This window comes from Oreochromis niloticus, linkage group LG4, assembly GCF_001858045.2.
Source record: "Oreochromis niloticus isolate F11D_XX linkage group LG4, O_niloticus_UMD_NMBU, whole genome shotgun sequence".
NCBI classification, from domain to species: domain Eukaryota; kingdom Metazoa; phylum Chordata; class Actinopteri; order Cichliformes; family Cichlidae; genus Oreochromis; species Oreochromis niloticus.
Window position 1 is genome coordinate 20099761 of NC_031969.2, and position 14602 is coordinate 20114362.

Genomic DNA, 14602 nt, shown 5'->3' on the forward strand with positions numbered 1-14602 from the left:
GACTGGAATGAGGGGCCTGCTGCGAAGGTGGGCGGGGCGATTGCACTGGGGCTGGAGAGCGTACCTGGCTTCCCAGGGTGTTTGCCATTGTCTGGCCAGGTAGGTGAGCTCCTGCCTGGGCTTGGCCTTGGAGCATGTGAGGCTGTGGACTCATCGAGTTGGCCTGTGCCGGAGAGCCCATCTGCTGCTTCATCATCTGGTGCTGTTGCTGCTGAAGCATGCGTTGCTGGAAGTTCTGCTGTCCATCCATTCCCATCCCAGGCTGGCCCATTTGAGATGTGGGAGGGAGCGGTCCCATAGGCCCCCCACCTCCTTGCATAGCCATGTGCTGCTGCTGCATACGGAGCTGGGAGTAGCTTCCTGGTCCCGGCTGCTGTTGGGGGAACTGCCCATGGGCTGGAGGCAAACCTCCCTGCTGCTGCTGTTGTTGCTGCTGCAGCTGCTGCTGCTGCTGTTGTTGTTGCAGCTGCTGTTGTTGTTGCAGCTGCTGTTGTTGTTGTTGCTGCAGCTGCTGTTGTTGTTGCTGCTGCAGCTGCTGTTGCTGCAGCTGCTGCTGTTGCTGCAGCTGCTGTTGCTGTTGCAGCAGCAGCTGCTGCTGCTGCCTAAGAATTTGCTGTCTGCGGAACATTTGATTTCCGTTTGGTACCATCTGGCCTTGGGGGCCCATGGGCTGCATTCCCTGGGGTCCCACCTGCTGAGGAGGCTGCTGTTGAGGTGCCATCCCTGGCCTTTGCACCTGGTTTGCCATGCCCACCATTGTGTGCATTCCTGGCTGGGATCCTAGCATGGCCTGAGGGTTCTGCTGTTGGGGCTGCTGCTGTTGCTGTGGTTGGTTGGCTTGGTATTTTGCCGTCCTCTGTTTAATGAAGGCGGCCATGAGGTGGGGGTTAGACTTGAGGATGCTCAGGACCTGCTGTTGCTGCTGTGGGGAGCTGGGTGATTTCAGGGTGTCCAATAGCTCCCGCAGGGCACTTGGAGCAATGTTACCCGGCATACCTCGGGGCATGTTTTGTCGCTGTGGTGTCATGCCCTGCTGTGAGGAGCCCTGCGTAGGCATGACCCCAGACATCTGGTGACCCTGCTGGGACATCATGGGCCTCTGCATGGGCTGACCTTGCTGGGGTATTGGGTTTCCCTGAGGGGGCATGGGGCCTTGTTGAGGAGGAACCTGTGGCTGATGACCCTGGGGATTCTGCATCCCCGGACCCCACTGGCCCTGCTGCATCACCTGGGGCCCGCGTGGCCCCTGCATCATCTGCATTTGGCTTGGCAGGGGCCCTATCATGCGTGGGTGGTTCATTGGCATCCCATTCATTGCATAATTCTGCTGCTGCTGCTGCTGCTGCTGCGGCTGCGGCTGCTGCGGCTGCTTTGACTTAGCTAACATCTCGATCTGTCTGGCCACCTTCAGGGCTTCCATCAATGACTCCTGCGGTTGCTGCTGCTGTCGAGGCTGTGGAGGCTGCTGTTGGTGCGGCATGTTGGGCATGGGTGACTGCTGCTGATGGAGAGGGGATGACTGAGGCCCCGGTTTACCTTGCGGCACTGGTGTTGGAGGCTGACTGCTGCGGCCGTTGCTGGGAAAGCCTTGGGACATATTGGTGGGGTTTGGTGGTTGCTGTTGTTGGGGCTGGTTGGACATGGGCTGGGGAGTCTGGGGTGTATTAGGCTGCTGCACAGAATTTGGAGTGTCTGGGGCATTTAAGGTAGGTGGAGATGGCATAGGCATACCCCTTCCAGCCATGGTGGCCATTCTGCGACGCATCATTTGAGCCTGCTGAAGCCTGTGCTGCAGCTGCTGTTGTCGAAGTTTGTGTTTGATGTTGAGACAGAAGGGCACGGGACACTTGTTCTCCTGACAGTGCTTGGCATGATAGCAACATAAAGCGATGAGCTGCTTGCACACAGGACAGCCACCATTGGTCTTGCGCTTGCAACCTTTGGTGTGCTGAACCACCCTCTTCATCTTCTGGCAGGACGGCAAAGAGCAGTTGGCATTGCGGCACTGGCAGGCATGCACCAGGGACTGGATACAGCGCTGGATACTAAGGCGTCGACTCTCCTGAGGGCTCTTGGAGGCCTCTCCACCTTGACCATTGCTGTCATCATCTAAGCCCAGACCCCACTTCACCATTTGGTGCTCATGGCCTTTAGTGTTGTAGCAGTTAATGCATAGGTCATAGTCCTGATGAGAGGGGAGAGAGACGACATTAAACTTAGTTAAAAATGTAAACTCAGTGTTAATTCAAGATGTTGCTTTTTAAACACGGTCAATGATCACAACTGTATCTTACCTCACAAACTGTGCAGTGATAGCGAGTCTCGACATGGTGCTTGCACTCATTGCAAGTGTACACAAAGCGGTCCTGGCCTTGGTTGTGCAGCTCCACCAGCATGCACATTGTGCTCCATTTACACCTTCTCAGTGAGCTGAACTCCCAGTGCTTGTCCCTGGCCAAGGTCAGAAACGCATCACGTCCGTCCATCAGGTCACAAGTCAGCAGAGGGTCAGGGTCCATGATGGGTGGCAAGGTGTTAATGACTGGCCCAGCGTGGAGGTGGATAACAAAAAATACCTGGTGGCAGGAGGGGAAGCAACACTGTTAGCTATAGGCATTGCTGAAGTGTAGTGCAACGTGACAAATTCCGTAACTCTTGTGTGGAGGAAAATTTCCATGTGGAATTCAATTATCCTCAGGAAGCAGCACAGTAAGAGAGACGCTCTTGCTCTGTACTTATAATTTCACACACAACAATCTACCATCTTTGTCTGAATTTTTTTCCCCAAGCTTTAAAAAAAAGAGTCAAGTTACTGAAATGTTACACGAAATGAAATTTTATTCATTTAGGAGAGATAAATAAAAAAAATCTGTTATAGTTGCTAGGGTTTCCCACCTCCTTATGTTTCTCCATTGTGGCATAGAGCTTCTGGGACAGATCATTGGCTACATTTGGCATTCCAGGCTTTTTCTTATTGGCTCGACTGACGCTGCTCTTGTTTTTGTTGGTTTTCTTGTTATTCTTCTTTTTGGCATTCTTGCTGTCAGCTTGGGCTCCCTTGTAAAAAGACACACATGGACATTTAGAGAAGTCGAGATTGCACAACAGGCAAGATGAGATTATGCAATTAAGCAGAGTGGTTTATACAGTGCCAGAAAGCCAAAGCATTTATATAATGGGTACTTGAGAATGATACAATCTGGGGTGAGACAAAGGACTTAACACTGGGCTGTTGATTCTGGGATCAGAAGAGGCTTTCTTTCATTAATAAAAATATTCTGAATCCACGTATCCATCAAACTCACCTCTGTTGTCTCAGAGGAGGCTGTGTTCTCCTCCTTTTTCCTTTCTTCCTCTTCCTGCTCCAGCTCCTTGATGCTCTCCTCCAATACATTAGGCCAAAAGTCACCCTCAAAGTACGGCAGCTCATAGGCACTGGTCAGCCTGTCTTCTGTTGCCTGCTTGAAAATGTCCTGAACACAGACACACAAAGGCTCTTATCAGGCAATCGGGTAACAAGAGCTTCTAACTGGGGCAAGTTGGAAGTTGAATTTATGAAAAATAATGAGACGGGGGGGAAAAAAAAAATCACTCCCATCAGAGTGTACATCAAGTCTAAGTGGTTTAATTAGTGTTTCAAAATTGTCAAGTCTTTATAATAAGACAAGGGGAGCCCCTTTATGTTGCACTTATAAGCTGAACACTGTAGCTGGTAAATAAATCTAATCCACTTGATAATCCAGTGTAAATGTGCCCATCAGCCACTCCAGAGTCTTACAAGATAATCATTTATATTCCTAAAGCAAATTACATTAGTTCAGCTGAACAGCGTGGTAACCGCCTGCCGCCAACACCAGACTTCAAAATGTTAATTATAGCTGGGAATGTCTTGAGAAACATAACATGCACCGGTGGTTACAAAGTTATTTTACTGGTGTAATTTTCTGACCTTGTAATCATGTATGATTCTTTCAGCAAAAGCCTTGTCCAGCATTTTTCTGTACCACTCTTGAAGCCTTTTGGGCTTGGGGATCTTCTGGTCCGGAGGGTGGCAGTGGAAAATATAGTCATCTCCTTCGCTGGGTGGGCAGGCCCAAATGTGACCCGTCACATACCTGGTCAAGAATTAAGTTATGACTCACTTAGCACTTAGAAGAATTAAACATGCATTAATACATGACTGAAAGGAGTTAAAATGCAACACTGCGTAAAGTTACTTTTTACCCACCCAAGTTTTTTCACATACTCCAGGTATCCTATTAAGATCTCATGGTATACTGCAGTCCTTAGCATACGCGGTCTGAAGAAGTGAATACTGTCGAGGTATGATATGTAAACCCGTCTGAAAAAGAGATACAGAATATGTGATGTGAGAATAATGCACATAAACTAAAAGGAAACTTAAGAGCAATGCTTCTAACATTTTGCTCTTGTGTTACCTGGTATTTGGAAAGGGGCACTCTGAGCCGTACTCCTGGACGTGCATTCCAAAGAAACAAACGTCCACCCCGTCTATTTCCTCAAATGCAAAAAGTGCTTTGGTTCTATAGGGGAAGCTTTCCACCATCTCACCTGAGTCTACAAACCTGTGGAAACAGAGAAGGTGTAAGCAACAGCAGCAATGGACAGATCGAGTACACCTCAATGTATAGTCAGGGTGCTCTTAGAGCTTCTGGCAGAGGCATGTCAACGGCATCCTTGGGGAAGCTGGGAACATGTAGTCTGAATGAACCGTGTACCACACCTCCATTGCTGACGCAGATGTACAGAACTGTGGTTATAAAGCTGTTGGTGCCTGACGCAGTATCCGCCCACGATGGCTTCTGGCAGAAGATGGACATAAGTGAAGGGAAGTCTCAATCAAAAAGGAAGGATTCTTTCGAGATTGGTTAGCTTGTGCAGCTCTGAAAGCAGCTGACTGGTACTGGCAGAAAACAGCGTTCTTAGCCGCCAACTACGCCAACTCGAGTGTGGGAGGGGTTTGGTACATAAAGCCATAGAACAAGATTCTCATCAGTCTTGAAGAAAATCTAGCAAACTCAAGTCAGATAACTCGGGAGGCGAAAGCAGTTTTCTGACCACACTGTAGGCCGTGGGGAGCCAGAAGCATGTTTCAACTTCAACAGGAAATCACACTTCTTAGCTTCCCTTCCCCTGTGGAGAAAAGTAATGTGGTTTTCAACTTGGTTGCAGAGCACTGGACCAGCTCTGTGCCCTCTACGATGATAGATGAAGGTGTGTGGGATATTGCCCCCACCCTACTCTACAGATACTTTTGCTGACTTGAAGAAGCAATTCAACTGTGCCCCCTCAGGGGTTGCTTCATGATTATGGGTCATTGGATTCATCTTTCTCATTACTGGGAATAAGGTAGGCTTGTTTTCCACCAGGGCTGCCCTTTGTCTCCGATTCTGTTCATTACTATTATGAACAGAATTTCTAGGTGTAGCCAAATGACACAGGGTGTCATGTTCAGTGGTCTTAACATGTCTCTGCTGGCTTCACTCTGCTATGGGCTACAGCTCCCAGTGGGGATGTTTGCAGCACATTACAAACTGGCACGGATTAGCGCCTCCAAGTCGGATGCCGTGGTTCCCACCCGGAAAAGGATGGATTTCCCACTCCAGGTTGGTAACAAGTGTCTGCCTCAAGCAAAGGAGGGCAAATATCTCAAAGATTTGTGCATGAGTGAGGAAAGAGTGGAGCGAGAGACTCAGAGAAATAAGCACAGCATCTACAGTAATGTAAATGCTGTTTAAAGTTGAGCACAAAGGCAAAGCTTTCACTTTACTGGTGAATCTATGTTCCTACAATCACCTATTGGCAATAACTATGAGTAGTGATAGGAAGTGGCGGAAATTAGCCTCCTTTGAAAAGTGTCTGGGCTCAAGAAAGGGTGAGGTCATCCATTTTGGTGTGGAGGAGTAAAGGCTCTACTCAAGCCCGAAGGAAGCAGTTGAGATGGGTTGAGGCATCTGGCTAGGATGCCTCCTGACTATCGCCTAGATGAGATGTTTCGGGTATGTCCAACTGTAAAAAGACACCATGGCAAACCCAGCACATGCTGTAGGGATTATCTCTCTCAGCTAGCTTGAGAGGCCCAGACAACTCAGATCTGTAAAGGCAGTTTAAAATGCATTACTGAATGGATGGATACGAGAGCAGTTAAAAGACAGACTGAAGTCATTTGTGAAAAGAAGAAGAAGAAGAAAAAAAAAGCAAATCAATTTTCATAAGATTAAATATAACTCGGATGTTTTCCGGAACTAATTCCCTTTCCACAGTCAGATCTTTGATATTAAAGTATGAACATGGAGATTTCTGTTTATATCTGAACAAATTGCATTATGTATCTGCATTGTGACGTTGCACGAAGCATCAAATACACAAATGGACAGGCAAATGGACTGGTTACTCATATATAGCTTTTCTACTCTACTTGAACATCCAAGTACTACAACACATCTCATTCAACCATTCACACAAACAAACACACACACACACACACTTTTTTCTATGTCTGAGTGCTTTCTATCCAACATCCACACTCCAATGAACACGCTGACAGCAACTCTGGCTTCAGTATCTTGGCCAAGGTTACTTTGGCATGCAGACTGGAACAGCCGACCAGCAACCTCCGATTGGTAGATGACATGCTGTACCTCCTGAGCCAAGGCCATCCAACAATGCGCTGTGACCAGCACATTTTCCTAAAACTAGCACATCACTAACACAGTGCATTCAGCAAACGATCCAGGTTATTGGTCATAAAATTAAAAATAAATAAATAAAAATATGAAATCCTGATCAATAGTCCAGCAGGAGTGATGAGTCCCTATAAAACGACCTTTGGGATATTTGGGTGATAACCCAACATGGTTATCATTTTGGTGTTTGCTGTCATCATGCCATGGTGTCCAAGTTTGATTAAATTCTGACCAATACTGTAGGAGAAACAAGCTCATCGGTCCTTCTACTCTGAGTTGCAAAATGTACAAACTGTTCTCTGAGGCATTATGCAGTTCAGTTTCCACCCGAGTTAAATGTGGAATCAGCCACGTGATTGAAATGATTGAAAACACAATGCTATTAAAGATTTATCAGATGCTTTTACGCATCTGGAACCTCCAAAGTAAAAAAATAAATAAAAATAGGCGCTTTAAAGCAGGTGAGACACTTACCTAGACTTCATGCCAGGCTTAACCTCCACAGTTTTGTCAGAGCTGGCGACCACTCGCACAAACACCTCACCAGCTTCAGGGTGGTTCTGCCTTTTCAAGTACTTATTAACTCTGTCTTCAATGTACGAACCCAACCTTGTGGATTGCAACCCTTAACGAACACACAAAGACATGTTTTAAACATTGACATTCTTTGTCTGACTAAGTGAAGAAAGAAAGTTGATGTTTTACTTGTATATGTAACTTACTCTTGGCTGAAAACTTGTTTTCCTTTCTTGCTTTACCAGACTTCTTCAGACAGTTGTCACAGATAAAACTGGAACGAGAAAAATCAAACCATTTTTAGTGTCAACTTACAAATTGTTTTTGGCAAATATAAATTCTATGACGGTCAAACATTTCTTATGTGTGCTTGAAGATATTTGTCTAGCGTAGCTGTCAAGCTAGACTCACCCTGACGGCCAAATGACGTCGTAGTGCAGCACACAGATCTGATGCATCTTTCGTCCACAGTCTTTACATTCAACAAACCTACGATGACAAAAACGTGCTTTTTCTTTCTGTTTTGTAAAAAGCAGCAAAGAAGCAACACTGCAATCACACACATCAAATTGAAGCTACTGTCTAGAGAATACTCACGGCTCAGGGTCCAACGTGTCATTTTTCTTCTTTTCAAACTGATCTTTAGATATCATCCTGCACAAAAAGAGATATAGAAACATCTCCATGTTAAATCTTCGACTATTTATTCCCTTACAGAGAACAAGAGCCAGAAGGCAAATGGTTCCACGATGATCACAGGGTGATATTCAGACACCCAGGGACCAAGGAACTTACGTCTGTGGCTGTGATGGGTCATCTCCCAGGGTCACACTGTTGCCCTGGATCTCATTGAAGCACTTCTCACAGTAGTGATACCTGTCGGCAATAAGGCCATATTTGGGTGAACTGCAGCCAGCACACACAGTAGCAGCACAGGCAAACCGGCGTACGGGTGGCAGAATGCAGAGTGAACGGAGCACACAGCAACAACCGAGGACGGAGCATGGGCAGCGGACAGACGGAAGGACACACACACATACACACACACACAGGCAGAGGTACAAGGTTAGTCAAAATCAAAATGGTCATGATTCAGCCACTCTCATTCAAAGTGGAACAGAAATGTGGGGAAACATGCTCAGATGCTATGTTAAAGACATTAAATGATTGTCGTCAACAACAAATTCGTGTTCGACATCGCCATCTAACATGCATGCTGAAAAATCAAAACGGTAAAGACATTTACACTGAAATCATTTATGAGTAGCAACATGCATTATGAGTTGATGAATGGATGATCATGTCAGGAGAGACAGAAGTGATGATGCAAAAACAATTGTGCCAGTTCCTTTAAGCAGAAACAACATGACTAAATTCCCTGTAACAACAGTATTTCCAGTATGCAACATGCACAATGTACTGTGATGCTTTTTTTTTTATGATTTGAGTCAGTTTTGTGCACAGGTGGCCTACATCCCCATGTCCAAGTCTTGAATTCTAATTTGGGAAATCCTGAGGCATTTAGTATTGATTATCTACAATAACTAAAGTGTGTTCCATTGGACTAATATTAAGCTGCAATAACAGATTCTGCACAGAAGGGGGTGCTTTGGAGCTCATTTCCTAGAAAAATTAAAGGGATAAATGTGAGGGATGGACCCATCATGCAAGTTTTGCTTGTCCGAATTATATGACTCACTCACAACTGTGGTACAACACTCCTATAAAGGAAAGCTTGTGAGAATTAAGCCCTTAGAGCAGGGGTGTCAAACATAAGGCCCAGGGGCCAGCATTGGCCAGGTAAAAGCTCAAACCCTGCCCACAGATTGGCTTTGGTGAAATGCAAAAGAGGCATAAATTTGGGACTTTTAAACTTGTATTAGACTTGTATTTTAATAGGTATTACAGCTTTTCCTGCTGATGAAGACCTCCCCATGGCCATGAATAACTAAATGACAGCAATTGATCAGCCAGACATTTTTGTTTTTGGTAACAAAACAACAACAATAAATATATATTGTTGGAATCGTACTTTTTTGAGTATCCAAGGGATTCAATGTGAAGTTAAACTTCCACACAATGAGAAAAAGGGCAGTTTTAATTGTCCGGCCCACTTAAGATCAAAGTGGGCTGTAAGTGGCGCACGATGTAAAAATGATTTTGACATTCCTGGGTTATAGTTTTGTGGAATGGTGAATGTGAAGTGGGATCTTTAGTCATGCTGTACTTTTGAGGGTTTAACCTCACACCCACTTTGTATAATTAATTCTTCGCCTCTTTACCCATGCCGATCCCTTCAGCAGAGAAAGCATGCACCTTTACCTGTTCTGGTAGCTGTAGTAGGTGCTATCCCTTGAAATGGTGCACAACTGTTTGCCATAGCAACACAGTGTCTGCGGTGAGAACTCATACTGCAGGGTGGGGGAAAAAAACCAAAACAAGCATTAAGGTACACATAAATGTGACAATCAGCTTTCATCTGAAGTCAACAGCCAAATAAAGACTAAACTAAGGGTAAGTAAACGATGACATCAGAAGCAAATCACTCCATTCAATGCCTAAAAAGTGTGACTTTTATCAGTAAGCAGAATGGTGTGCTGCCCTAAGTAGTTTGTGTTGACTATCCAGGATGTGCCGTCTTACCTTCCTGCCACAGCAGTAGCCCAGTCCCTGCATGACAGGATCGATTTCTGCTTCAAACACTTCTGCCAGTTTGGTGCAGTACTTGTACACTCGGGATGTTTTACGGTTGTACAGCCACGCGTTGTTGAACATGAGCCACACATCTTCCACGTACTGCCACGGCTCCTGGTACTGACCCGTGTCCAGCTTGCGCTTGATGGTGGATAAGTCAATGGGATTCTTTACTATGTCAAAGTAGTCCTACAGGAGCAGAAGCAGAGAAACAATTACAGGATTGAGCAAATGACACATAACAATTCAAAGCTTTGAGTAAAGGCACATCATTAGTATACTTACAGGGATACCCAACAGCATTGGATCTACAGGTTGTCTAAAAGGCAGGGACTCTGGGTCTTGCTTGTAGAGGGCTTCAAGTGTTGGCATTAGGGCTTGCCTCAGTTCCTCTGGCTTGAAAACTAGAGAAGACAAGAATAATCCCATAAGGAAAAAACACAAACAGCATACCTATGTCTAAAAATAAAATAATTGTGAGATTCCTTAACTGAATGTACTCAGTACTGATCAGTGGTGTGCAGCTGGGTTTACAAATTAAATGTCTGGTGATGCAGGCATAAAATTGTGTGTCTTGTTCAATAGATTTCCACTGCAGAATGAGCTTAAATACTTAAATAACACACCACATACACACAAAATTCTAATACCCATGAAAAATTTTGACTTTATGTCAACATGTCGGAAAAAGAAAATGCTGTTCTTTTTTGAAACGCTGCCAATAGATAAAGCTGTTGATAAAAATTGACGAAAGGGACAAATTTTAAAAAAAGGAATCGCACTGATATCACGATTAGGTGTCAATGATTACAGCCTTCTTGGGAAGTGACAAGTGGAACCTGCCTCTGACATCCAAGGCCCGGTTCTCTTTATGCTTTTGAAGTGTTTGCTGTCATCATGCCAGGAATTTAAAAAGCCTTCAGAAAATAGTCTCTAGATACTTTTAAGTCTGGCAAAGGATTAAAAAGATGTACAAATAAATAAATTGCTCCACCATGAGGAAAATTATCTACAAGTGGCTAAGGCTTCAAACAACTGGTTACTTTATTTGTTAAATTAAAACAGCAGATAATTGGAATTCCACTATAAGAACCAGATTGCATCCGCTATTAGTGATCACATAGGTTTAACATGTACAGGAGACATGCCAGAAAATTCTTTGTTGTCCTATTAGAGCATTAAAGCAAAACTACAGTCTGCCAGTGAATACAAAAGAAAGGGCTTTTCACAAGGACATGCTCTGGACAAACAAATACAACACAATAGCAGTCGTTAGGCTCGGACCAAAAATGGCTTTTCGGAGGAAGCATCTTAGACCACCTATTAAATATGATGGAAGAAAATCTTGTGGTTTGAGGCCAGCAACCTGGGCAGCTCACAGTTAACAATTCAACTATTCTTGTGAAAGGCAATTTCCTTTGAAATGTTGTGGAGTGATTTTAAATAGTCTATGCAAAACAACCCTCTACAGTAGAACATTTACAGCGAGCCAACATGCAGCTTTTCACCTGTCTGATGAGACTTCGTGAGACTGCGTGATGGACAATCACGCAAAACTCTTGCACAAAGGCAGTTATGCTAAAGCGTTTAAACAAGATTTTGAGGCCAAGAGTGTACTTCCTATTTACATAGAAAAGCATCCATCAACATTTTAGTGAAAGTGTTGTGGTGAGTGAGTGAAAAAGCCATTGGTTTAAGTAAAACATCTTTAACTTGAGCACTCTACCAAAGAAGAGCAAGCATTTGGGTGTTCGAGAGCGCTGAAAAACACAAAAAGAATTTCCTGTGTCTAATTGTTTTTACACCTTTATCCAAATATAAAAACATTACTTTTTTTGCGGCTCTGAGCGGTGGTAGTTGACGTGCTGTTGGCCCCACTTTCCTCCTCTTCTTTGGGTTCTGTCTTCACCTCTGGCTTCTTCTCCTCAGTTTCCATTGGTTCCTGCTTTGGTTCTGCTGCATCTGGCTCCTCCTTCTTCACCACTGGGGGTTTGGTTTCTTCCTCCTGCTTATATATGAACACAATGATTGTTATCCATCTATCCAACACTGATAAGGCAGCAAACCATCAAGCATTTGACACCCAAGGAAGCATAACGCATTAGATTAAGTTACTGAAATCCCACAAGACAAATTTACTGACAGAACTGGTTTATTTGTGGTGGAGAAAGTTTGCACATACCTCCATTTTTACATCATTCTGCGTCTTCAGAGAGCTGCTGTCGTCTTCTTCATCTTTTACTTCACTTTTGGCTTCAGTGCTGCTCATGTCAGGCAGGGCCTGCTGGGAGCTCAATTCAGCCACAGAGCCCGGGGTAGGCACTCTGTTATCTATGCTTGCTGCAGTTTGATGGGACAACTTAAAGCAGAAACAGAAACTGTTTAGTTTTTAAACAAATAATTCTGATTTATAAGAAAAAAACTTTTTCCCCTCCTGCGATTAAAATATTGACAGCTAATTGTTATTAAATACAATTTGAAATATTGTATATAAGCAATTCAAGAGCTGTGGTAGCTTTTCAGGGAAAAACTAGTATCTCACCGGCGTGCTGGGGTGCTGTGCCTGCACGGAGGTGGGCTGCTGCATCTGGCTGGAGGGCTCAGGTTGGGGCTGCAGGGGTGTGAGAGGGTGAGAAGGGTCAGGTGGTGTCCCCAAGGCAGAGGGGGGACGAGGGAGGCCACTAGGTATATGGGTTGGGGTGGAGGAGGGCCCACCCGTGGACACGGGAGTGGAGGGCTGTGGAAGCATCTGGGAGTGGGTGGGAGTATGGTGTGGCTGTGGCTGTGGTGGTGGCGGCGGCGGCTGCTGCTGCTGTTGCTGCTGCAGGGTGGCAGAGGCACTGGGTGGAGGGGTGGTACCCAGGGCAGGCTGAGCTGTAGGGCCGCAGGGCAGCTGAGAGCCAATGGAGCCCAGTGCATTCAGAGGGAGGTTAGAGTTTTGTGGCTGTTGGAACAAAGGTGTGCGCACTATTAGAATAACATTACCAACCATTTACAAAGTGTGTGACACCAAAGTCACACACAAAAGATTATATATTAATAAAAAGACTATATATATAATAAAAAGACTAGGAGAATTAAGAAAAAAAACACAGCATCTTTCTCACCTGTGTGACACTAGCCTGTGACATGGCAGGTCCCAAACCTATATTCACATTCATCGCTCCACCCGCACTTACAGGAAACTGGCCCTGTTGCAGGAACTGGCCTTGGTTGGCTGGCTGAGATACCATGTTATTAGCATGACTACCCATAATTCCTTGAGTCTGAGGCATCCTTGATGGAGACATTCCCATCTGTAAAGTCAAAGAGATCAAATAGATAAATCAAAACAACAGACAACACCTATTATGCAGTGCCTGCCAGGTAAAATAATTTGTTTCTAAAGGAAATGCTACCAACATGCAAGCTACCACAAGGGCGTGCTGCTTTTTTTTCTGAAGGTCCTGTGATGCAAACTTCACAGCCTCTGCTGACTCAAAGCAGAATACAGACACAAACTACACCTGGACGGCTGTAAGCCCGGGCCTGGGCAGTAGTTTCAGTACAGATTATTCATTAGCAGCTGGTTCATAAATGAATCAAGATCTGTGTGAACTACAGGAAACACATTTCATATTGATGCTTCCGTGTAACAATAGTAACAGAGCACTAACTAAATATACAGTTAAAGACTCGTGTACTTCACGGTCAAGAGGAGGGAAAAGAAATTTAAGGGAGCAAGCAAGTGAGCTCAGAGAAAAATAACTGCTTTAAGGCGAGAGAAGAGGGGTGGGGGGGGTGACACACACAAAAAAACAACAACAAAAAACCAAAGGAGTGTATCTAACCGCTGGGATGGAGTTCATGTTCATCTGCTGTGGATGGTTCCTGGGGGAGGGAGTCCTTGCTCCCATGGGTGCCTGAGACATCTGTGTATTCTGCACTGCCATTGGGTTAAACTGATTCATTCCTGTGGGGACAGATGCGCACAAGTACATACCTTGTTAAGATCCTTGGGAATTAATATAATTTAATAATGCATATCCAAATGGGATATGAGGGAGACTTAACCAGATCAATTTGATATCCCATATCAGAGCAATTTAACAGGTGTGGACAAATTAAACAAATAAAAGTGGCATTCAAAAGACAAACCACTAGAGCATGTTAGAAATAAAAGATGCAAATTCAAGTGCTCATGCTCCCCCCCCAAAAAAAGCAAAAAAGCAGAAGGTGAACACATACCTTGTGGTATGCGGGGCATCATCTGATTTTGCATGTTGGGCATCTGTGTAGGTCCATCTGAGAAGACAGGATAAGTCGAGGTTCTTTTAAAAGATGCTTTCAGATAAAAACATATTTTGTGAAACATTAAAGTAATTATAACATAAGTTATTTTGGTACTGTCAACTTAGGACAGTCAATGGCTGATTAAAAATTGAAGTTACTAACTAGGAGGTCGAATGGCTTGTCCTGGGCCCATGGGGTTGGGCTGAGGCTGCTGTGGCACAGCTGGTCCCACGCCAGGCTGATTCTGAAGCCGGGAGCGCCTTTTCTCCTCCAGTTCCTTTTGTATCTTGTAAATTTTTTCTGCCAGGAAGTGGTAGTACTCATCCTAGTGAGGAGGCAAAAAAAAGGAAAAAAGATATTTTAAAAATGATTGAACTTAGTCGCAAGGACAGCTGCACAAAGAGCTTTAAAGA

General features: G+C 44.7%; 1 protein-coding gene across 1 annotated transcript in view; it reads right to left on the minus strand.

The window, feature by feature from the left end:
• The window catches only part of crebbpb (CREB binding lysine acetyltransferase b), a 40992-nt gene that overhangs the window by 1232 nt on the left and 25158 nt on the right, over positions 1–14602 (minus strand). Inside the window, 22 exon segments of the mRNA XM_025906229.1 lie at positions 1–2185; positions 2295–2576; positions 2896–3057; positions 3306–3473; positions 3950–4115; positions 4229–4342; positions 4440–4586; positions 7182–7332; positions 7430–7497; positions 7635–7712; positions 7821–7877; positions 8019–8129; positions 9546–9634; positions 9867–10106; positions 10203–10321; positions 11748–11925; positions 12100–12276; positions 12460–12861; positions 13025–13213; positions 13748–13869; positions 14145–14201; positions 14352–14514. Coding sequence (XP_025762014.1) covers positions 1–2185; positions 2295–2576; positions 2896–3057; positions 3306–3473; positions 3950–4115; positions 4229–4342; positions 4440–4586; positions 7182–7332; positions 7430–7497; positions 7635–7712; positions 7821–7877; positions 8019–8129; positions 9546–9634; positions 9867–10106; positions 10203–10321; positions 11748–11925; positions 12100–12276; positions 12460–12861; positions 13025–13213; positions 13748–13869; positions 14145–14201; positions 14352–14514 — 5425 coding nt within the window.